The sequence below is a fragment of the Coregonus lavaretus genome, assembly GCF_964263955.1.
Source record: "Coregonus lavaretus genome assembly, chromosome: 23".
NCBI classification, from domain to species: Eukaryota; Metazoa; Chordata; class Actinopteri; order Salmoniformes; family Salmonidae; genus Coregonus; species Coregonus lavaretus.
In genome coordinates this window covers 11,227,774-11,252,808 of record NC_140010.1, presented here as the reverse complement: position 1 = coordinate 11,252,808, position 25,035 = coordinate 11,227,774, and the positions used below count along the sequence as shown (strand labels likewise).

At 41.9% G+C, this 25,035-nt stretch overlaps 2 protein-coding genes and 1 long non-coding RNA gene across 3 annotated transcripts; 2 read left to right on the top strand and 1 right to left on the bottom strand.

Annotated features, from left to right (window-relative positions):
- Nucleotides 1-203: 203 nt before the first annotated feature.
- ltb4r2b (leukotriene B4 receptor 2b) lies at nt 204-6,971 on the top strand. Its single transcript, XM_084188281.1, has 5 exons — nt 204-456; nt 3,818-4,440; nt 4,747-4,947; nt 5,063-5,106; nt 5,236-6,971. The coding sequence occupies exons 2-5, from the start codon at nt 3,835-3,837 to the stop codon at nt 5,477-5,479; spliced, it is 1,095 nt and encodes a 364-aa protein (XP_084044407.1). The 5' UTR covers nt 204-456; nt 3,818-3,834; the 3' UTR covers nt 5,480-6,971.
- Nucleotides 6,972-17,484: 10,513 nt separating this feature from the next.
- LOC311150543 lies at nt 17,485-18,660 on the bottom strand. Its single transcript, XR_014615114.1, has 3 exons — nt 18,357-18,660; nt 17,834-17,871; nt 17,485-17,639 (listed from the first exon to the last, which is right to left on the bottom strand). It is a non-coding gene; the product is annotated as an uncharacterized lncRNA (long non-coding RNA).
- Nucleotides 18,661-19,528: 868 nt separating this feature from the next.
- sdr39u1 (short chain dehydrogenase/reductase family 39U, member 1) lies at nt 19,529-24,030 on the top strand. The gene is made up of 6 exons (XM_084139869.1): nt 19,529-19,631; nt 20,917-21,023; nt 21,363-21,445; nt 22,626-22,747; nt 23,215-23,367; nt 23,517-24,030. The coding sequence occupies exons 1-6, from the start codon at nt 19,532-19,534 to the stop codon at nt 23,945-23,947; spliced, it is 996 nt and encodes a 331-aa protein (XP_083995995.1). The 5' UTR covers nt 19,529-19,531; the 3' UTR covers nt 23,948-24,030.
- The last annotated feature ends 1,005 nt before the right edge of the window (nt 24,031-25,035 follow it).

The following is a 25,035-nucleotide window of genomic DNA, read 5'->3' as shown; positions in this document are numbered from 1 at the left end:
GTCAGGAAGATCACAATCAGATCACAATGTGTCCTTTAATCGTCTACACCTGTTTAATAATGTGGGCACAATCAGAATGTGGATAAGATCAGGACAAAAGGGGGACGGTTAGCACCAGGTATAAACACAGCTGTGGAGGGTGTGTGTGTGAAAGAGAGAGAGAGGTTGGAGACTAAATGAAGGACACACCTCTCTCGCCCCTCACAGCATGTTACAGCTTGTGGGACAGCACATTTATTAGACACAGTAGCAGGGAAAGACGGGGGAAACAAGCAGTTGTAAAGAAGAAAATAGAAAGAGAGAGGGAATTGGATATGAGCTGTCAGAAAAGAGAGAGAAGCAGAGAGTGTAGATAAATACAAAACTATTCCCACCATATGGTTACACACCCTACTCAGATCCATTGCTCATCATCAGCCTCTTCATCGTCCTCTGAGGTCTCGATTGTGTAGTAAGGTGAGTGGATGAAAATATCCTGAACTTCTCCCTGGGACATACTCTATTCTCATTTTCAGTCTCTCCCTCTCTCTCTTTCTCTCTCTCTCACTGTCTCTCCCAATCTCTTAATTATTCCTAATTAATTTCCCATTTTCTTTCCAAAACTCTGATTTTCTTACCTATTTTGCTCATACATTTTCTAATTCCATCCTCTTCCCTCTCTCTCTCTCGTCTCCATGTGTTGATGAGCCCGTCCTGTCTCTGTGTGGTTCTGTGTGTTCCTTGCTGTTGACGTAACTTTGCCTTGATTCTCATGTTGACACATCTCTACACTGATCTAAGGTCAGCTTTTGAAATAAACAAAACCTGCTGTTATGTCAGTCTGTAAAGTAGAGTTTATGTTTTCACACTGCCAAAGAAGGGCTGTATTCTTTCTAGAAATGTAACCAGTATAAATACAATTACACTGACATTATGAACACCTGCTCTTTCCATGACATAGACTGACCAGGTGAATCCAGGTGAAAGCTATGATCCCTTATTGATGTCACTTGTTAAATCCACTTCAATCAGTGTAGATGAAGGGGAGGAGACAGACTAAAGAAGGATTTTTAATCCTTGAGACAATTGAGACATATATTGTGTATGTGTGCCATTTAGAGGGTGACTGGGCAAGACAAAAGATGCACAAGTGGAAACTTGTTGCCCTGTTCATAGCCTGATTGACAAGATTTCCACTTCTGTGAACCATTATTTGGTGTGCTTCCTCTTCATAGCTTTACAGATGGGTAGAAATAGAACTTACTTATGAGGAAGACCTGTGATGGTAAGAGGAAATGATTGTGCCAATGTGGAGTACAGTGAGAGAGACAAAGAAAAAGATACAGAGAGAAAGCAGGAGGGAAGAAATCAAGAGAAGTCGATGACTATCTTAGTGGAGTCTTTTAAAGGAGCAGCGTTAATATTTGGCATGTTTTAGCATGCCGTCTCTGTGCTGTGCCAGTATACTGTTGGCCAGGAGGGCTAATGTGAATATTTGCTTGCCTGCTTTAGTGGCAAAACTTTTTATGTATGCTGCAAACACATTGTCTACCGCAAAGATACAACAGTGACAGATGGTAGAGAGAGACATGTACCACCAACCTCAAATATAATTATATCCCAAAGCTATTTCTATCGGTGTCAACCTGGCCTTGGATGCCCAGGCTTCACTCACATCAACGAGGTGAGATTTGGAAGGATGGACTCGCGAAACTTGTGTAAACCATATGCAAAACAATCCACCTAATTTGATGTTGGTGACACAGTTCTGTGATACGCTACATGCATGACCAAAAGTATGTGGACACCTACTTGTCGAACATCTCATTGCAAAATCATGCGCATTAATATGGAGTTGGTCCCCCATTTACTGCTATAACAGCCTCCACTCTTCTGAGAAGGCTTTCCACTAGATGTTGGAACATTGCTGCGGGTACTTGCTTCAATTCAGCCACAAGAGTATTAGTGAGGTTGGACACTGATGTTGGTCGATCAGGCCTGGCTCGGAGTTGACGTTCCAATTAATCCCAAAGGTGTTCGATGGGGTTAAGGTCAGGGCTCTATGCAGGCCAGTCAAGTTATTCCACACCGATCTTGACAAAACATTTCTGTATGGACCTTGCTTTGTGCATGGGGGCATTGTCATGCTGAATCAGGAAAGGTCCTTCCTGGGCCTCCCGAGTGGCGCAGCGGTCCCAGGCTGTGTCACAGCCGGCCGTGACCGGGAGCCCCATGGGGTGGTGCACAATTGGCCCAGCGTCATCGGGGTTAGGGAAGGGTTTGGCCGGGGGGATTTTCCTTGGTTCATCGTGCTCTAACGAGTCCTTGTGGTGGGCCGGGCGCCTGCAAGCTGACTTCGGTTGTCAGTTGGACCATGTTTCCTCCGACACATTGGTGCGGCTGGCTTCCGGGTTAAGCAAGCAGTGTGTTAAGAAGCAGCACGGCTTGGCAGGTCATGTTTCGGAGGACGCATGACTCTCGACGGAGTTGCAGCGGTGAGACAAGATCGGATATCATGAAATTGGGGAGAAAAAGGGAGTCAAATAAAAAATAAAAAAAGGAAAGGAAAGGGCCTTCCCCAAACTGTTGCCACAAAGTTGGAAGCACAGAATCGTCTAGAATGTCATTGTATGCTGTAGCTTTAAGATTTCCCTTCACTGGAACTAAGGGGCCTAGCCTGAACCATGAAAAACAGCCCCAGACCATTATTCCTCCTCCACCAAACTTTACAGTTGGCACTATGCATTGGGGCAGGTAGCATTCTCCTGGCATCTGCCAAACTCAGATTTGATCGTCAGACTGCCAGATGGTGAAGCGTGATTCATCACTCCAGAGAACGCGTTTCCAGAGTCCAATGGTGGCGAGCTTTACACCACTCCAACTGATGCTTGGCATTGTGCATAGTGATCTTAGGCTTGTGTGCGGCTGCTCGGCCATGGAAACCCATTTCATGAAGCTTCCGACGAATAGTTATTGTGCTGACGTTTTGACAGACAATTTGTGCTGACATTTGGACAGACCACTCGGTGGTCCTGTTCTGTGAGCTTGTGTGGCCTACCACTTCACGGCTGAGCCTTTGGTGCTCCTAGACGTTTCCACTTCACAATAACAGCACTTGTTTACACGTTGTGCTAACATGAGTTTCGTGTGATCTGTCACGTCTACACATTGTATTAAATGTGTCTCTTATCCTTCCACTCTGTCCACATTAGTCAATGGTGCTACCTGTCAATGATTTTAGAGTGATGATTATAATGATGATTTAAATGGTTTCACCATCCAGGTCTGTTTACACTCGATTGATATCCAGACACAATGCGTGCTTGACTAACTCTGGAGGTGGTCAGGAAGATCTGATCACAATTAGATCACAATGTGTCTTTTAATTGTCTACACCTGTCTAAAAATGTAGCCTGTGCACAATCAGAATGTAGAAAAGATCAAGACAAAGGGCACATGTTAGCAACAGGTATAAACGGGGCTCTTGTTTCCTCCTTTACCTCAGAGCCAATAACCATCCCAATGGCCAATGACAATGATTTCCTCCTTTTTTCTTACTCGTCCATCTCCTTCCTTAACTTCTTTAATCACACAGAGATTGAAGATGACAGTCAGCACCTTGAGCCCTCGACTAAAACCTTTACATCAAAATCATAAGCTTAGCTTCAATAAGTAAAATGTCTACTGATATCTAATGTGTTTTATGTAGGTCATCCTCTTGGTCAATGACCCAAGCTCAGTGCTGCTTTTGAAATTGAAGGTTGATAACACACAGTAGACACAGTAGCCATCAGAGTCTATGGATAACTCTATACGTCTTGCTTCCTCTCTCCCTCAGAGCCAATCACCCTCACTATGGCCAAGAATGGCAGTTCCCTCCTCCATTATGTCAACAAGTCCACTTCCACCCCTGTCCTCTTCACCGAAGACACTGTTGAGGATTCCAGCATCGTGAGTAACGACGCCACCACGGCCATAGGAGCCCTCATCTTGAGCCTGGTCTTCCTCCTCGGCGTCCCAGGAAACCTCTTCATCATTTGGAGCATCCTGGCCCGTGCCCGCCGACGCTCCGTAACCACTCTCCTCATCCTCAACCTGGCGTGTGCCGACGGCTTTCTCATGTGCCTCACCATCTTCTTCGTAATTTATCTGGCCAGGCAGAACTGGGACTTTGGCAACCCCATGTGCAAGGGGCTGTTTTACCTGTGCAACACTAACATGTACGCCTCCATCTTCCTCATCACACTGATGAGCCTGCACAGGCTAGTTGCGGTGGTGTGGCCCCATCGAGTGGCGGCCCTGGCCAGCAAGAAGACGGTGGTGCGGGCAATAGCTGTGATGTGGGTCTTGGTGTTCTTCATTTCTATCCCTGCTCTGCTGTTCAGGGAGGTGAGGGATGATCATGACGAACAGAACAAAACCCGCCTGGTGTGTGCCTCCGGTCACACTCTGTCTCAACATGTAAGTTCAAGAGATAAGTGAATATTAAGTTCATAGTGGAGTTAGATACATTATAATTTTTTTCTGGTTTAAGTATATAGTTATTCAGGATTAGGAAGAGGTTTACATGTTGATACAGGTACAGTCATTATATGACTACTAAGATCACAGGAGCCTCCCTTTCTTCCTGACATCATAAATCCTAACCAATCCTACATTTTAGCTGAGATCTTATGACAGACCCATTCATGTTTAAATAAGCCTGGTATTGCACTATGCCATCATTACATGTGTTCAGTTTATCGTTACATAATTTCTCATGTTCAGGTGGTGTACCAGTACACCTTTGAGACAGTAGTGGGATTCCTGGTTCCGTATGGGGTTATAGTGAGCAGCTACATCTGCATCCTGAGACGCCTCAGACAGACCAAGTTCCGTCGCAAGGTCCGCAGTGAGAAACTCATCCTGGCCATCGTTGTGATGTTTGGCATCTTCTGGTTGCCATATCACTCCATTAACATAATAGAGGTGTGTGATCATATGATATTGTTTATCTTGCAATTTCACTCAGAGTGTGGAGTGTAGCATAGGAAGTTGTAGTATTTTACAATGAAGGAATGATTGTACATTTTTTCTCTCATAGGTGGTGGCTGAACAGTTTGAAGACGGTTCAACAATGAAAAAGAGGTATGTGCCAACCGACCCAACATATTTCCCCTCCATTTAGCTAAAGTTAAATTTAACATAAGCACCAACACCCATACAATAAGTAATACGACTGTAACGACAACATTAACTCTCTCGCTCTCTATGCAGACTAGATATGGTATGGCAGCCCAGTCGTGCTGTGACCTCCGCTCTGGCTTTCATCAGCAGCTGTGCCAACCCCATTCTCTACACCTTCGCTGGAAAGTCCTACATCAGAGAGGACGGCATGGCCTTCATGGCTCGGCTCTTTGAGGGGACATCTCTGGACACTGGGATAAGGAAGGGAACGGGACTAAAAGATGCGTTGTCTTTCAGCAGCACTGGGGGCAATGCTGTGAAGAACGAAAAATAGACACTGGTGTAGAGTTGCACTGCACATGCTATCCACTCATCAGAGGAGCCGGTTTGTAGACTGGCTCCTCTACCTGTCCATATGGGACCATCTGAAAGAATCCCTACAATATTCAGTGCACCTCGTGTTAGACAAGTTTCTCACTAGACCCAAATTCACTGCCACTAATTTTTTGTAAACGCGTTTTGTACATGTACCCTTAAAAAAAGTTTTTTTTTACTTTTAATACACTGCTTGTACCACTTGAATGTTTGTTGAATCCCATGTTGTAAATACCATTTATAATACTGGGGAATATTGTGATTAAAGATGTTAAAGGTTCAGAATTGTGTCAAATAGTTAATAATTTGAGTTTTGAATATGTAAACTTAAGGTTTACATATAACCAAACCTAACCATTGTGCCCAATCATTTATAAAAGGTTTCTCCTTCTCTAACAATACTGTACCACAGTGCATCTTGCTGTTGGAGACATTGTACGGTATTGAAGAAATCTTACCAACTGCTGGTGAGGTAACTCTAGCACAAGTTACATTCACACTGTTTAAAATGTAAGATCAGATAGTTTCAGAAAATACCCCAAATACAATTAATTAAATGCAACCGTATTTAAATGATAAATAGACTAAAGTGAGTCTTTAGTCCTTTACGGTGTCCTGTTTGAAGGTGTTACACGGCCTTTCTTGATGATTGAACACATCCTCACTAAGATGGAGCGTTTGCTTTGTTTCTCCAGTGGTTGAGAGGTGGAGGGAAGATCCTCCTCTGGTGAAGACATGGAAGCTTGTGGCACGTTGTGGGATGGTAGGGACAGAAGACATGAACATTATTTTGTGTTCATCAAACATATTCCCTCCAAATATTCTATTTACTCTAATGACTATCTAATGTTGTGGCACTGGAAATGCGATAAAATCCCAACATCATTGTTGATTGGAAGACAGCATTCACCTGGGTGAAAATGGCTCCCAGCTGTTGTCATCAAACATTGGAAAGGTTCTTGGTCAACTAAATTGATGTAAGGACAGTATTAGCATTACATGTAAGTCAGTTTTCACCATCTCCTCTTTGGTCACTGTGAGTTCACATGTTGTATCTGAAAGTGGTGACATGCCTAATGGTGCTAACCAGAAATGTAATTGCTATTCCTACTTTGTTTTCTTTTCCTAATAGGTATGATCCAATATTTGAGTCTCCTGTTCTGAAATCTCAAAGTAATCTGACTTGTATTGAAACTCTGTGTGATTTTAAATGCAGAAAAGGTTTGACATTTCTACATCTTAACATTCGTAGTTTATTACCTAAAATGGATCATGTCAAGATCTGGACCTCTCAAGCAAACCCTGATATTTTTTATTTGATCTGAAACTGATAAAACCCGGGACTGAGGTTGCTATGGATGGTTACAATGTGTTTAGGGCTGATAGGAAAGGGTAAGGTGGTGGTGTTGAATGTTATTTCTGTGTCTCTGTTAAAGGCTACCTCCAGTCCTAAACAATTTGAATTGTTGGTTTTAAGTCTTCAGTTGGGTTCAAACTCAAAAATAACAGTTATAGGAATCTATCGTCCACCCTCCACCAGGAAGTGTGTACTAAACGGACTCACTGATTTAATTGCCATTTTTACTACCCCAGAGGTGTTGATCGCTGGAGATTTTAATCTTGCATGGGGAACGCAGGATACTTATTTTTATTTATTTATTTTTTATTTCACCTTTATTTAACCAGGTAAGCCAGTTGAGAACAGGTTCTCATTTACAACTGCGACCTGGCCAAGATAAAGCAAAGTAGTGCAATAAAAACAACACAGAGTTACATATGGGGTAAAAAACATAAAGTCAGAAATACAACAGAAAATATATATACAGTGTGTGCAAATGTAGCAAGTTATGGAGGTAAGGCAATAAATAGGCTATAGTGCAGAATAATTACAATAGTATTAACACTGGAATGCTAAATACTTATAGAGGCGAAAGAAACGCACACCTATTTAGGCGAGGTGCTGGCTAACGGAGTAGAACACTTGAAAAAGAAAAGGAGAGCAGCACACTCTAGGAGCTCAGATGCAATAATTTAATAACCTAATAACCAACATTGACAGACAAGCTGTCTTCATCAGGGTATAATGACAAACACTGCGGGTCACTAGTTTATATAGTGTCAAAGGACACACACACAGGTGTCTGTAATCATGGCCGGGTGTGGCCTGATATCATTGGTTAATTCACAGATAAACAGAACATACAAAAAACATGAATAGATAGCATACGATCATAGATACAACTTGGCTACCTAGGCCCAAAAACATTTACAATGAATAGCAAAATCACAATAATCACAAGAATGGCTTCAAATCAAACGCAGGATACTGACTGTTTAAAGGATTTTTGTACTAATCTAAATTTGACCCAGCTGATTACAAAGCCTACTCGTCCAAACTTAAAGGACCCTACGAAATCAAATTTACAAATACTCCAGAGGAAAATGCTGTGAGTGGGGTATTTGCTTTGGATATTAGTGACCACTGTCCCATTGTATGTGTCAGGGATATACGGATGCCTAGATCCGTCCTCTGTAGCTCAATTGGTAGAGCATGGCGCTTGTAACGCCAGGGTAGTGGGTTCGATCCCCGGGACCACCCATATGTAAAAATGTATGCGCACATGACTGTAAGTCGCTTTGGATAAAAGCGTCTGCTAAATGGCATATTATTATCAACAAGAATAATTTTAAACATTTCAATGAACAGGCCTTTTTTGGTGACCTTTATTTTGGTGACTTTGATTGTATTGCATCTATACCTGACCCAGAGTTGGCTCTTAACCACTTCTCAAATGTTTTCAATTGTATTGTAGATAAACATGCTCCCTTTAAAAAACTGATAATTAAAAATAGGTCTTGCCCTTGGTTCAGTTCAGAGCTATCTGAAGTCATACACAACAGAGATGCTGCCTGGGCCAAAGCTAGCTTCACAGACTCGGGCCCAGACTGGCAGTCTTTCAGGCGATTGAGAAATCTGTGTGTAAAACTAGTTCTAAAAAATCTGACTATTATGTTAAAACACTATCTGAATGTACAGGGAACCCAGCTAAATGTTGGAAAGCTGTTACGTCACTGAAGGGTTGTGTCTCCTCTTCTCTCCTCCCCCAAGAAATACATTTAGATTCTGGCCCTATTACTGACAAAGTTGATATCATTAATGCATTTAATCACCATTTTATCTCTGCGGGCTATATATTTGAATGTATTTCAAAGCCAGCTCTTGAAAATAGTCATTTGGATGTTGATGGTGAAAACCTTTTGAATGATACTGAAAATGCTGGTCAGGAGTTTTCTTTTTGGAAATTCACTGATAAAGAAGTCCTGGATGCTTTGCTAACATTAGACCAAAAAGAATCCCCAGGGGCTGATCATTTGGAGCCTGGTCTGCTTAAGTGTGCAGCTCCCTTTATTGCTGGCTCAGTAGCCCACATTTTCTATTTAACATTGTTATCAGGAAGTATTCCAAAAGCATGGAAATCTGCATATTTGCTGCCACTCCATAAGGGTGGGGATACTAATTATCTTGACATCTATCGCCCCATTTCAAAACTACCTTGTTTAGCTAAGATTCTTGAATCCTTGGTTAATGTACAACTTTGTTCCTTTTTATCTGATAATTGCATTTTTAATATAAACCAATCAGTGTTTAGGCCTGGGCATAGTACTACCACAGCAACCACGCTAGTTGTTAATGATCTTGTCAATGCCTTGGATGCTAAAAAGAGCTGTGCTGCCTTGTTTATTGACCTGTCAAAGGCATTTGACACTGTATATCATTCTGTTTTGCTGAAGAAGTTATCAAGAATAGGCCTGGGATATACAGCCTGTATACGGTTTCAGGATTATTTTAGCAACAGAACTCAGGCCATCTTAACAGATGGGGTTAAATCAGAATTTCTTGAGATTCAAAAAGGTGTTCCTCAGGGTTCTATTTTGGGTCCATTATTGTTCACCTTGTATATTAATGACATAGGAAACACTGTTACTACTTGTAACGTTCATCTCTATGCAGATTACACAGTTTTGTATTCCTGTGCCACCTTAGTGCATGGAACACTAGTCACTTTAATAATGTTTACATATCTTGCACTACTCATCTCATATGTATATACTGCATTCTACTCTATAATATTCTACTGTATCTTAGTCCATGCCGCTCTATCATTGCTTGTCCATATATGTCCATATATGTATATATTCTTAAATCCCATTCCTTACTAGTTTTGTGTGTATTGGGTATATGTTGTGAAATTGTTAGATATTACTTGTTAGATATTACAGCACAGTCAGAGCTAGAAGCACAAGCATTTCACTACACCCGCTATAACATCTGCTAAACACGTGTATGTGACAAATACAATTTGATTTGATTTGATTGAACTTCAGCATGACTGATTCAATTCAGAAATCACTTACAGATCTTAAATTAGTGTTAAATACAAGTAAAACTAATCTCATGCTGTTCTCTAGGTCACGAAATGTTGACCCTGAGGAACTGCATATTTTCCTAACAATCCAAGATAGTTTTTTTATATAGAAATAAATCATGCCTCAGTATTGAAAATAGGAGACACATTGTTCAAACAACACTTCTCCCTGTATTGGATTTTGGTGATATTGTTTAAATGCATGCGGAAAACTCTGTTTTGAAACCCTTGGACGCAGTCTACCATTTCGCAATATGTTTTATCACAGGGGACAATTTTAGGACTCATTGTAGTCAGTATAAAAATGTGGGATGGACCTCTCTGTCTGTAAGAAGAGAGCCTCATTCTCTTTTATTTATTTACAAAGCAATCTTACAGAAACTCCCTCCATATGTAACTTCATTAATTAAGTTAAGAATCATAAGTTACCAAACCCGTTCTCAGGAATGGATAACACTAGAGATCCCTTCAGTCTCCACAGATTTGGGAAAATCTGCGTTTTGTTTTTTTGCCCCTAATTTGTGGAACAATTTGCAGAGTTCACTGCAGTTAGATGTGCTGGTGCCACTCAGACAGTTTAAATTATTGATTGAGGACCTCTATGTAGTTTAATGTCATTGCTTTTATTAAATATGTTTATTTTGTTATTGTGTGCTGAATTATATTGTTTTATACACATATGTGTATGTTGTTTTATATTCTGTTTTTTTTTGTAATGTATACAGGGCTCTCTTGTAAAATAGATTTTTAATCTCAATGTGACTCCCTGTTTAAATGAAGGTTAAATAAATAAAATAATATACTCTAAACATTTTTTATTCTATTTAGATAGTTGAACATAACTCTATAGCAGAAGGTTATGTATGGACTTACGTATGCAATTGTCACGCCCTGGCTCTGGGGACACTGTTATGTTGAGCCAGGGTGTGTAGATCTATGTATTCTATTTCTAGGTTGGGAGTTCTAGTTTGTGCATTTCTATGTTGGCCTGAGTGACTCCCAATCAGAGGCAACGAGTGTCAGCTGTGAATGGTTGTCTCTGATTGGGAGCCATATTTAAACAGTCTGTTTTTCATTCGTGTTTGTGGGATTTTGTTTCTAGTTGGTTTTTGTTAGACCGTGAACTGTCACGTTATTGTTTTGATCGTGTATATAATAAAGAGTATGTTCGTCTGCAACGCTGCGCCTTGGTCCTCATCTGTTCTAGACGATCGTGACAGCAATAGTCATCCTCATGGGGAATCCTAGCCTGGTCTTGTTTTAACTCTGAGGCCTTGCTGTTCTGGTTGCTCTTCTTGGAGCGCTAATTGGAGCCCCACACACAACAAGATCATGTTAACAGACATTGTTAGTGCGTTTCTTCAACTGTTTCTCATTGAAAACTGAGATATTATATTGTCATTGTTTGAATATAGAAGAACAGCATATACAGGTACATGATAAACAGTTCAATTATATATGTAATAGCAGTAGTGGAAAAAGTACCCAATTGTCATACTTGAGTAAAAATATAGATACAGCGCCTTGCAAAAGTATTCATTCCCCTTGGCGTTTTTCCTATTTTGTTGCATTACAACCTGTAATTTAAATTGATTTTTTATTTGTATTTCATGTAATGGACATACACAAAATAGTCCAAATTGGTAAAGTGAAATGAAAAAAATAACTTGTTTCAAAATATTCTAAAAAATAAATACTGGAAAAGTGGTGCGTGCATCTGTATTCACCCCCTTTGCTATGAAGCCCCTAAATAGGATCTGGTGCAAACAATTACCTTCAGAAGTCACATAATTAGTTAAATAAAGTCCACCTGTGTGCAGTCACATGATCTGTCACATGATCTCAGTATATATACACCTGTTCTGAAAGGCCTCAGAGTCTGCAACAACACTAAGCAAGGGGCACCACCAAGCAAGCGGCACCATAAAGACCAAGGAGCTCTCCAAACAGGTCAGGAACAAAGTTGTGGAGAAGTACAGATCAGGGTTGGGTTATAAAAAAATATCAGAAACTTTGAACATCCCACGGAGCACCATTAAATCTATTATTAAAAAATGGAAAGAATACCACAACAAACCTGCCAAGAGAGGGCCGCCCACCAAAACTCACGGACCAGACAAGGAGGGCATTAATCAGAGAGGCAACAAAGACACCAAAGATAACCCTGAAGGAGCTGCAAAGCTCCACAGCGGAGAATCTGTCCATGGGACCACTTTAAGCCGTACACTCCACAGAGCTGGGCTTTACGGAAGAGTGGCCAGAAAAAAGCCATTGCTTAAAGAAAAAAATAAGCAAACAAGTTTGTTGTTCGCAAAAAGTGATTTGTGGGGGACTCCCCAAACATATGGAAGAAGGTACTCTGGTCAGATGAGACTAAAATTGAGCTTTTTGGCCATCATGGAAAATGTCTGGCGCAAACCCAACACCTCTCATCACCCCAAGAACACCATCCCCACAGTGAAGCGTGGTGGCAGCTGTGGGGATGTTTCTCATCAGCAGGGACTGGGAAACTGTCAGAATTTAAGGAATGATGGATGGCGCTAAATACAGTGAAATTCTTGAGGGAAACCTGTTTCAGTCTTCCAGAGATTTGAGACTGGGACGGAGGTTCACCTTCCAGCAGGACAATGACCCTAAGCATACTGCTAAAGCAACACTCGAGCGGTTTAAGGGAAAACATTTAAATGTCTTGGAATAGCCTAGTCAAAGCCCAGACCTCAATCCAATTGAGAATCTGTGGTATGACTTAAAGATTGCTGTACACCAGCGGAACCCATCCAACTTGAAGGCGCTGGAGCAGTTTTGCCTTGAAGAATGGGCAAAAATCCCAGTGGCTAGATGTGCCAAGCTTATAGAGACATATCCCAAGAGACTTACATTTACATTTTAGTCATTTAGCAGACGCTCTTATCCAGAGCGACTTACAGTTAGTTACTTGCAGCTGTAATTGCTGCAAAAGGTGGTTCTACAATGTATTGACTTTGGGGGGGTGAATAGTTACGCACGCTCAAGTTTTCAGTTTTTTTTTGTCTTATTTCTTTTTTGTTTCACAAGAAAAAATATTTTGCATCTTCAAAGTGGTAGGCATGTTGTGTAAATCAAATGATATAAACCCCCCCAAAATATATTTTAATTCCAGGTTTTAAGGCAACAAAATGGGAAAAATGCCAAGGGGGTGAATACTTCCGCAAGCCACTGTACCTTAATAGAAAGTTACTCAAGTAAAAGTGAAAGTCACCCAGTAAAATACTACTTGAGTAAAAGTTTTAAAGTATTCGGTTCTAAATATACTTAAGTATCAAAAGTAAAAGTATAAATCATTTCAAATTCCTTATCTTAAGCAAAGCAGACAGCACTATTTTCTTGTTTTAAACATTTACGGATAACCAGGGGCACACTCCAACACTCAGACATCATTTACAAAAGATGCATTTGTGTTTAGTGAGTCCGCCAGATCAGAGGCAGCAGGGATGACCACGTGTTCTCTTGATAAATCCATGAATTGGACAATTTTCCTGTCCTGCTAAATGTAACAAGTACTTTTGGGTGTCAGGTAAAATGTATTGAGTAAAAAGTACATTATTTTCTTTAGGAATGTAGTGAAGTAAGAGTAAAAGTTGTCAAAAATATAAATAGTAAAGTAAAGTACAGATACCCCAAAATACTACTTAAGTAGTACTATAAGTATTTTTACTTAAGTATTTTATACCACTGTGTAATAGGAACATTTCAACCTTAACTTTTATCTCATCTACCTTAGAGATGAACCTGAAGATGATCTTTGACAGGAAGCTGAACTTCCCTTTGCGTTTCTGGACAGCCTTAGACTGAGGAAGACTGGTACACTCTGTTTCTCAACCTCAGACTCAGTGGGGAGAAGAGTTGAGATGTCTACCTCTCTGTCATGAATACTGGCCCCATCTTCAGATGTTCCTCAGTGCTCAATGTGCTCTATCTGCTTTATTGTATCAGAAAACTGAGAGAAATTGTCCATGACTTGATGGTACATAACCTTTGTAAACAGATTCACAGCATTGTCGTATATCTGTGAAGAGCTGTTGGAGACTGCATATCTTCCAAAATAAAGTTAAATCAGTAAGGCTGGTCTGAATGGATCGTCACTTTTAATTAATCTAGTATACTCATAATTCACATCGCTTCCTATCTCACTCATCAGCATAGCAGGTATTTACACTGAACAAAAATATAAACGCAACATGCAACAATTCCAAAGATTTTACTGAGTTACAGTTCATATAAGGAAATAAGTCAATTGAAATAAATTCATTAGGCCCTAATCTATGGATTTCACATGACTGGGAATGCTAATACTCATCTGTTGGTCACAGATACCTTTAAAAAAAAGTAGGGAGTGGGTCAGAAAACCTGTCAGTATCTGGTGTGACCACCATTTGCCTCATGCAATGCGACACATCTCCTTCGCATAGAGTTGAACTGGCTGTTGATTGTGGCGTGTGGAATGTTGTCCCACTCCTCTTCAAAGGCTGTGTGAAGTTGCTCAATATTGGCAGAACTGGAACACATTGAACTGGAACACGTTGTCGTACACGTCGATCCAGAGCATCCCAAACAGGCTCAATGGGTGACATGTCTGGTGAGTATGCAGGCCATGGAAGAACTGGGACATTTTCAGCTTCCAGGAATTGTGTAAAGATCCTTGCGACATGGGGTCGTGCATTATCATGCTGAAACATGAGGTGATGGTGGCGGATGAATGGCACGACAATGGGCCTCAGGATCTCGTCACGGTATCTCTGTGCATTAAAATTGCCATCGATAAAATGCAATTGTGTTCGTTGTCCGTAGCTTAAACCCTCCCATATTATAACCCTTCTGCCACCTTGGGGTACTCTGTTCAAAACGTTGACATCAGCAAACCGCTCGCCCACACGACACCATACATGTGGTCTGTGGTTGTGAGGCAGGTTGGACATACTGCCAAATTCTCTAAAATGACGATGGAGGTGGCTTATGGTAGAGAAATTAACATTAAGTTCTCTAGCAACAGCTCTGGTGGACATTCCTGCAATCAGTATGCCAATTGCACGCTCCCTCAAAACTTGAGACATCTGTGGCATTGTGTTGTGTGACAAAACTGCACATTTTAGAGTGGCCTTTTATTGTCCCCAGCACAAGGTGCACCTGTGTAATGATCATGCTGTTGAATCAGCTTCTTGACATGCCACACCTGTCAGGTGGATGGATTAGCAGGGCAAAGGAGAAATACTCGCTAACAGAGATGTAAACAAATTTGTGCACAAACTTTGAGAGAAATAAGCTTTTTGTGCGTATTGAACATTTCTGGGATAGTTTATTTCAGCTCATGAAACATGGGACCAACACTTTACATGTAGCGTTTATATTTTTGTTCAGTATATATGGTAGTGTCTATAATGTTACCGCGTCAGGATGGCAGGTATTTATTTATAGGGTAGTGTCATAATGTTACCTCATCAGCTTAGCGTCATGTCTCTCTTCCTCATTTCCTATTAGCAAGTGTGCAGAATTTAATTCACCTATTCACTTCAGCCTATGAGCATGGCACACTAAGGTAATTCCACCACAGTTGTGCAATAATCACTATCCTTTCTTTTAACCAATGGGCATGAATCTAGGGGAGTATTTATATGTCTACTCAAAACGTGTGTCCCACTTGTTGTTTTGCAGCAACAGTCTTTCACTGACCTTCCACCTCCCCACCACCACCAGCATAATAACCTTAAGGACCATCATTGGAACTCCTTCCCCCAGCGGGGGGTTTCAATGCCAGCTGCCCAGCATAGGGCAACCTGTCATCAGCATCTGTCTCTGAGGAGCATTCCTCAGACGATGCCTACCCTAAACTATCCAATAAAATTCCTTATTATATTCCGTCTCTGTTGTCATTCAGTCAAGCCTGTACTCGACTGAAGTGCTGCTTGAGCATTCGGAAAGTATTCAGACCCCTTGACTTTTTCCACATTTTGTTACGTTACAGCCTTATTCTAAAATTGATTAAATTGTTTGTTTTTTCTCATCAATCTACACACAATACCCTATAATAACAAAACAAAAACAGGTTTTTAGAAATGTTTGCAAAAGTATAAAATAAAATTAACGGAAATATCACATTTACATAAGTATTCAGACCCTTTACTCAGTACGTTGTTGAAGCACATTTGGCAGCGATTACAACATCGAGTCTTCTTTGGTATGACGCTACAAGCTTGGCACACCTGTATTTGGGGAGTTTCTCCCATTCTTCTCTACATATCCTCTCAAGCTCTGTCAGGTTGGATGGGGAGCATCGCTGCACAGCTATTTTCAGGTCTCTCCAGATATATTCGATCAGGTTCAAGTCCAGGCTCTGGCTGGGCCACTCAAGGACATTCAGAGACTTGTCCCAAAACCAGTCCTGCATTGTCTTGGTTGTGTGCTTAGGGTCGTTGTCCTGTTGGAAGGTGAACCTTCGCCCCAGTCTGAGGTCCTGAGCAGTTTTTCATCAAGAATCTCTCTGTACTTTGCTCCGTTCATCATCCCCTCGATCCTGACTAGTCTCCCAGTCCCTGCCGCTGAAAAATATACCCACAGCATGATGCTGCCACCACCATGCTTACCGTAGGGATGGTGCCAGGTTTCCTCCAGACGTGACGCTTCGCATTCAGGCCAAAGAGTTCAATCTTGGTTTCATTAGATAAGAGAATCTTGTTTCTCATGGTCTGAGAGTCTTTAGGTGCCTTTTGGCAAACTCCATTACTGAGGAGTGGCTTCTGTCTGGCCATTCTAACATAAAGGCCTGATTGGTGGAGTGCTGCAGAGATGGCTGTCCTTCTGAAAGGTTCTTCCATCTCCAGAGGAACTCTGGAGCTCTGTCAGAGTGACCATCTGGTTCTTGGTCACCTCCCTGACCAAGGCCCTTCTCCCACGATTGCTCCGTTTGGCCAAACTTCTTCCAATAAAGAATGATGGAGGCCACTGTGTTCTTGGGGACCGTCAAGGCTGCAGACATTTTTTGGTACCCTTCCCCAGATATGTGCCTCGACACAATCCTGTCTCGGAGCTCTAAGAACAATTTCTTCGACCTCATGGCTTGGCTTTTGCTCCGAAATGCACTGTCAAATGTGGGACCTTATATAGACAGGTGTGTGCCTTTCCAAATCATGTCCAATCAATTGAATTTACCACTGGCGAACTCAAATCAAGTTGTAGAAACATGTCAAGGATGATCAATGGAAACAGGATCCACCTGAGCTCAATTTCAATTCACATAGCAAAGGGTCTGAATACTTATGACAGCAAAGGGACCTCTCACGACCCTACAGGAAAGGTGAGAAATCCATATCTACATTTAAACCAGGGTACTTAGTGGCCTGTAGTTTGAAAATCCCAAAACTTTCCCTTTGGTTTAGCTGTTTACCCCCCCCCAGAATAGAGTAGAACAAAAACACATGCCTAACTTTCATGTCTTTACAGGTGACAGCTGTATTCATAATTACCACAACTGCCAATGACAATCCAGAAATTGTATACAAAAATATGAGTTAAGTCACTGCATTTATTGAACACTTTCAACCAAAAGTAACATTTTGTACAAATCTTAGTCAATAGAAATGCATAAATAGGAAGAAGATCTGAAGATCTTCCAGGGGTTGAATGGAAGCGGTGATGATTCAATTGCACAGTTCACATTACCTAGAGGTGGACAGATAATGGGGAAATGGTTAGTACAACACCGAATATAGTGATTATTCAACTGCTCCCAATAACTTGCTCAGCGCATGTGTATAATCACTAGGATTCAGGTGAAACACGGATCATGCAACAAAATCATCATTGTAAGGTTAATGAAAGGTTTATGTTTAAGGAGCAGAACATTTGATAGTTACCTGATTTTCCACAACAGCAAGATTTGAGTTTAGATTATCTAGTGACAAAAAACGATTCAGTTAGCTATAAAGTAACATTTTCACAAGTGTAAAACGTTGCCATAGACAGTCAACCCAGTCAGTGCAGTGAAAGTATAATCACGAGATTCAGCTGAAACACGGACTCACATGCAAATCATCACTTTGGGTTTGAAGATACAAAATGTGCAAGGGGTCACAGGTAGAGCTGTAATAGTACGCTGGTACCAAGCTAAATGGCTAGTCCTCGGAGCCACATTCCCTCCACTTCAAAAAAGTACGTTTGGGGACATTGCCATCGTGGTTCAAATGGAACCAGTTCGACTGTGCCTCAGCCACAAAACGCATCTGGTTAGCGGCTGTACAGTAGAGGCCCAACACCTGTTCACTGTTTAAGGGCCTAAGGCACTCGAATTAGTGGCTAAAAAGAACTTGAGCCAACTAGGCCTAACCGACCCAGACAAAATATCACAAATGTCATGAAGAAAATGTTTGAGATGCTTACCGTAGCCAAGGCTTTTGAGTTGTCGGTTTATTGCACCAGCTTGGATTTAAATAAAAAAAGTCGGATAAAAACCTAAACGTAACTAAATATATTTTAGGCTGCCCTAAAGCTAGCCTGACAAGCTAGCCACCACAATGACTTAGCAGCCAACTGCTAGCAAGTAACCTAAAACTGAGTTACACTCAAATACTATTATCTAATAAAAACTACAAATAACTTCCTCCCCACATTAATCAATTGACAGCTTATGCGCACTTAGAAAAAATATCGTCAACTTGCTTTGTCTCAAACGCCATTCCTCCAACCGCACGCAGTAGGTGAGAAAGACGGATTGAGCGGACAAGGGGCGCATTTATCTGTTTTCTAAACCACGTGTTGTAGTGGGAAACACGCATGTTGCCTCCGGTGTGGTACCCCCCCCTCCAAAAAAAAAAAATATATATTTATTTTAGTTCCGCGTGGAATGAATAAATGCTGAAAAACTTAAGCCGTGAAAGATCAATACTGAGTTTGACAAGATGTAATATAATATAATAACTTTCCCCTTCAATCTGGATATCTGAGAATACAACAAGTCACACTTTCTCAGCGGAAATAATGTACCCTTGTGCAGTGCTTGACTTAGACAGGAGCTCACCGGAGCTGAGTACTGGCACTTCAAATGTTATACTGTTTAAGGTCATGTTCCTCTTATAAAACATAAGCTCAAAGGTATTGTGGAGCTCCTGAACCTTAATGTAAACAATACCGGCACCCAAAATGAGTACTGGCACCTATTTCAGTCCAAATCAATAATTTGGGATCAAACTATTATGTTGTTATCATACAAACAAAATGTTTTCATAACAAACATTTGTTCCATCAATCTGATATTGATTTATAAAGGCCAATTGACTCACAAATCAATAACTTATTGATAACTGATCTAGTATATCCATATTTTCTAAACATGCATTTTATGTCTAAAATTATTGCCATTTATTTAAAGTGTTGCTGGAAATACATTGCGTTTTCTAGCTCCGCTTGTAAGCATAATACAAGATAGTGATTTAATAATTGGATTCAATGTAAAGCAAGTTATTTTCCTTACCTCACAAAAATGGAGAAAGGCTCTGTCCAGTCCAGTTTGGCATGTGACATATCTACGGGAACCCGTTGGATAAATTGTTCTGCGTATGCGTGCCAATCTGAGTTGGTGTACTGTGCAGAATCAACACAGGACAGCAGAATTCCAACCTTGGAACTGGAAATTGTGTGGAATGAGAGTGTTAATAGGTATGTATAAATGTATATGTCAGACATGATCTTCAATAGCGTACTTAGTAACTGAGTGCTACATTGGACGTATACTATTAGCTAGCTACATAAATAGTTATCAAACATGCATTCTGTAGTCCCAGTTTCATGTCATGTGTGCGGTAACTTTAGAGAAACCACTTCAGTTTTGGTAAACTAAGGACATTTCGTTCACATTTAAAAAAACACTTGTAAATGTAGCCAGTAACCTTGTTTTGTAACTGAGCAAAGTGCGCATGCGCGTCAATATGACGGTTCTTTCAACGCTTATCTTTTTTTTATTTTTTATTTAACCTTTATTTAACTAGGCAAGTCAGTTAAGAACAAATTCTTATTTACAATGACGGCTTACCCCGGCCAAACCCTCCCCTAACCCGGACGACGCTGGGCGAATTGTGCACCGCCCAATGGGACTCCATATTACATTTACATTACATTTTAGTCATTTAGCAGACGCTCTTATCCAGAGCGACTTACAGTTAGTGAATATATATATATTTATACTGGCCCCCCGTGGGAATCAAACCCACAACCCTGGCGTTGCAAACGCCATGCTCTATCAACTGAGCTACATCCCTGCCGGCCATTCCCTCCCCTACCCTGGACGACGCTGGGCCAATTGTGCGCCGCCCATGAGTCTCCCAGTCGCGGCCGGCTGCGACAGAGCCTGGATTCGAACCAGGATCTCTAGTGGCGCAGTGGTCTAAGGCACTGCTTTGCAGTGCTAACTGTGCCACTAGAGATCCTGGTGCCTTAGACCACTGCGCCACTCAGGAGCAGTGATGCCTTTAGCACTAAAATGCAGTGCTTTAGGCCGCTGCGCCACTTGGGAGCCTAAAACTAAAGTTATCTGTGTTGCTTGGTGAGCTAAGATTCTTATGCCTAGAGTAATTGCTGGTTGCTTATACAGGATCTAGAGTTTTATTCATATTATCATCCAAATGTCTAGCATAGTCTGTTTTGGACTGTGAAAAATACAAATTTAATAACAGCAGTTTCCCTAATTGAATCCAGTGGTTGTCAAACCTGTTCCATGTATTTGATGTATTCCAGAGCTAGCATACCTGATTGAACTTGTCAACTAATCATCAAGCCCTTGACTAGGTGAATTAGGTGAGCTAGTTCAGGGCTACAACAAAATTGTGAAACATCTAGGGGTCCCCAAGAAGACGTTTGAGAACCACTGATCTAATCAATCCAGTGAGCTTGTACTTCTCCTGGCTTGTAATATTGTTATATTCTCTCTGCCTTTTATTTTAATCAGGAGGAGGATCTGGGTTTGTGGGTAGAGAGCTGACCCGTTTACTCAAGAACAAAGGTCATGAAGTCACAATAATATCTCGACAGCCAGGTCCGGGAAAGATCACATGGGTATGATTATGACCTGACCTTTGCAACTAGTCAGTGGCATCATTTTATAGCATTTTCATGGGCAGAGCACGCACTGAAATAATTGTAATGAATTTTCCTTTAGTACTATAATACAAGTATTCCTCACTCCTACAGAGTAACCATTCTTTATATTAGCAACCATACCTGAAATATGTATGCATGAATGACTGTATGTCGCTTTGGATAAAAGCATCTGCTAAATGGCATTTATTATTAAAGTTATTATCTATTGGAATCTTTCATGTTGACACCCAAACATAACACATGGTGTTACCTAATAAACAATAAATAAAAAGCTATTGCATGCCCTTTTTGCAGGGTGATCTGGAGTCTGGTGGCCTCCCACCATGTGAGGGCGCTGTCAACCTGTCTGGAGAGAACCTTATGAACCCACTGCGATGGTGAGCAACGGAGTCCTCATTACTTGGGGCCCTGTGTTTTGGTTAATCATGTCACATGACCTGGATTTTAACCTTTTTTAAGCCTTTTCCAGTAATGAGAATTAGACCAAAAATGAAAGCAATAGTCTTAGGATGGTGCTGGACCATCAGATTTTATTTGTCACGTGGCAAATCCAACGGTTGTAGACTACCGTGAAATGTTTGCTTATGAGCCCTTCCCAACAATGCAGAGTAAAATACAAAATTAGAATTGTAACAAAAGAGGAATAAAATACACAAGCATGGCGCTATATACAGGGAGTACCAGTACCAGATCAATGTGCAAGGGTAAGAGGGATTTGAGGTAGGTATGTACATAAAGGCAGGATAAAGTGACTAGGGATCAGGATAGAGAATAATAATAATAATAAGAGTAAGAATAAAAAACAGAGTAGCAGCAGCATAAGATGAGTGTAAAAGTGTGTGTGTTGTGTTGGTATGTGTCAGTGTAGTATGTGTGAGTGTGTGTGTGTGTATATAGTGCGTATATATAGTATTGTGAGTATGCATAGAGTCATTGCAAGATGGTTAGTTAATTAAATGGTTACAAGGACTATTTAGGAGTCTTGTGGCTTGGGGGTAGAAGCTGTCTCGGAGCCTGTTGGTCCGAGAGCCGATGCTCCAGGACCATTTGCTGGATGGTAGCAGAGTGAACAGTCTTTGGCTTGGGTGGCTGAAGTCTTTGGCAATTTTTCAGGCCTTCTTCTGACACCACCTGATATAGAGGTCCTGGATTTCAGGGAGCTTGGCCCTAGTGATGTACTGGGCCGTCTGCACCACCCTCTGTAGTGCTTTGCGGTCAAGGGCGGTGCATTTGCCATACCAAGTGGTGATGTAGTGAATCAATATGCTCTCTGGTGCAGCTGTAGAACTTGAGGATCCGAGGCCCTATCTGACATAAAAAGGGGACAGTTTGATGAAAAACGCTTTAAATACAGGTTAATATCTAGGTCATGTGACATGGTTAACCAAAACACAGGGCCCTACAATTATGTATTTATATTCATCATGGACTGGACTCTCTTTCCATACCACTCTTTGCCTCCCTCTCTCTCTTTTCTTTCTGTTTGTCCCTCTCAACCATAAAGCAATCTGCCCCCCCCCCTCTCATTGGTTCTCCCTCCTCTCCATGTTGGTACAGGTGGAATGAGGGTTATAGGAAGGATCTGTTCTCCAGTCGGGTTGACACAACCACAATTCTGGCTCAAGCCATTGCTGGGTCCCCCAGTCCCCCTCGTGCTTGGGTCCTTGTCACAGGTGTAGGTAAGTGTCCTAGGTTCCTTGCATAAAGTTTACATTTACATTTACATTTTAGTCATTTAGCAGACGCTCTTATCCAGAGCGACTTACAGTTAGTGAATACATATATATATTTTTTTATACTGGCCCCCCGTGGGAATCGAACCCACAACCCTGGCGTTGCAAACGCCATGCTCTATCAACTGAGCTACATCCCTGCCGGCCATTCCCTCCCCTACCCTGGACGACGCTGGGCCAATTGTGCGCCGCCCATGAGTCTCCCGGTCGCGGCCGGCTGCGACAGAGCCTGGATTCGAACCAGGATCTCTAGTGGCACAGTCAGCACTGCGATGCAGTGCCTTAGACCACTGTGCCACTCAGGAGACCCACTCAGTTTAAATGACACTCACAACATCCTTAGATACTCACAAAACCCACTGAGTTACAATATTTTTACCATAATTGCTGGTTTGTTTGTCTCTGCCCCACAGCATGTTACAAACCCAGTCTAACAGCTCAGTACACAGAAGACAGTGAGTGGACGCCGTTTGACCTCCTGTCAAGACTGGTGAAGGAATGGGAGTGGGCGGGGCGTCTTCCTGAAACCATTGCACAGAATACCAGACAAGTAGTAATCAGACCAGGTGAGTACTATACATTTATTATCAGAGTGTGTGTATGTGAGTTAGATACAAATGGACAATGTTAATATGAATACGGTCCATTGAATGAGATGGCAGTCTTTTGAGATTTCACCATTGATATCTCCTGCTCTACTGCCTTCCTCCACCAGGGGTAGTACTGGGCCGTGATGGTGGTGCCATGAAGCAGATGATGACTCCTTTCTGGCTAGGCCTTGGAGGCACGTTGGGGTCTGGCAGACAACCATTCCCCTGGATCCATGTCTCTGACCTGGCTGGAATCATCGCTCATGCCCTGGAGCCCTCTCCCAACACCCCCTCCTCTGCTGTCCCTCAAGTGTATAACGGTGTCGCCCCTGCACTGAACACCAATTACGAGTTCACCAAAGAGCTGGGCCGGGTTCTGAGGAGACCCACGGTCTTCCCTGTGCCTGGATTTGTCATTGATGCCCTAATGGGTTCAGAGAGAGCTGTAGTGCTAACCCAGGGTCAGAAAGTAGAACCAAAGAGGACTCTGGAGTCAGGCTTTCAGTACCAGTACCCAGACCTGAACTCTGCCCTGAGGGAGATTGTTGGGAGTTAATGTGAAACAGGAGACCTAAGGAGATGTCAAGAGACTGATGAGATTAGATTGTGACCTTTTTTCCTAAATAAATATAAAATGGACCCTGTTGTCTTCCAAATAAATGTTGTCCACTGCAAGAAAGGAATTTGTGTGTGTATAATATATAGAGATATACGGTATCTCACAAAAGTGAGTACACCCCTCACATTCTTGTAAATATTTGAGTATATATTTTCATGTGACAACACTGACGAAATGACACTTTGCTACAATGTAAAGTAGTGAGTGTACAGCTTGTATAACAGTGTAAATGTGCTGTCCCCTCAATAACACTACACACAGCCATTAATGTCTAAACCGCTGGCAACAAAAGTGAGTACACCCCTAAGTGAAAATGTCCAAATTGGGCCCAAAGTGTCAATATTGTGTGGCCGCCATCATTTTCCAGCGCTGCCTTAACCCTCTTGGGCATGGAGTTCACCAGAGCGTCACAGGTTGCCACTGGAGTCCTCTTTCACTCCTCCATGACGACATCACGGAGCTGGTGGATGTCAGAGACCTTGCACTCCTCCACCTTCCATTTGAGGATGCCACACAGATGCTCAATAGGGATTAGGTCTGGAGACATGCTTGGCCAGTCCATCACCTTTACCCTCAGCTTCTTTAGCAAGGCAGTGGTCGTCTTGGAGGTGTGTTTGGGGTCGTTATCATGTTGGAATACTGCCCTGCGGTCCAGTCTCCGAAGGGAGGGGATCATGCTCTGCTTCTGTATGTCACAGTACATGTTGGCATTCATGGTTCCATCAATGAACTGTAGCTCCCCAGTGCCGGCAGCACTCATGCAGCCCCAGACCATGACACTCCCACCACCATGCTTGACTGTGTCGTGTCACGTCGGCTGCTGGTGGCTATTGCTGTCAACCAAAGAGTCTGCTTAAGCTGCACCGTGTTCAAAGGCTTTTATTAAAATCACGAGGTTACAGCATAAGTTACAGACACGCGAAGTCTGGAGAAGCTCCGTTTCCCAAATGAATCTTGAATGCTTCTGCCCCTCTTCGTTTTTCCCCCAGTATATATAAACTCCCAAGATGTGGGTGGCTCCCTCT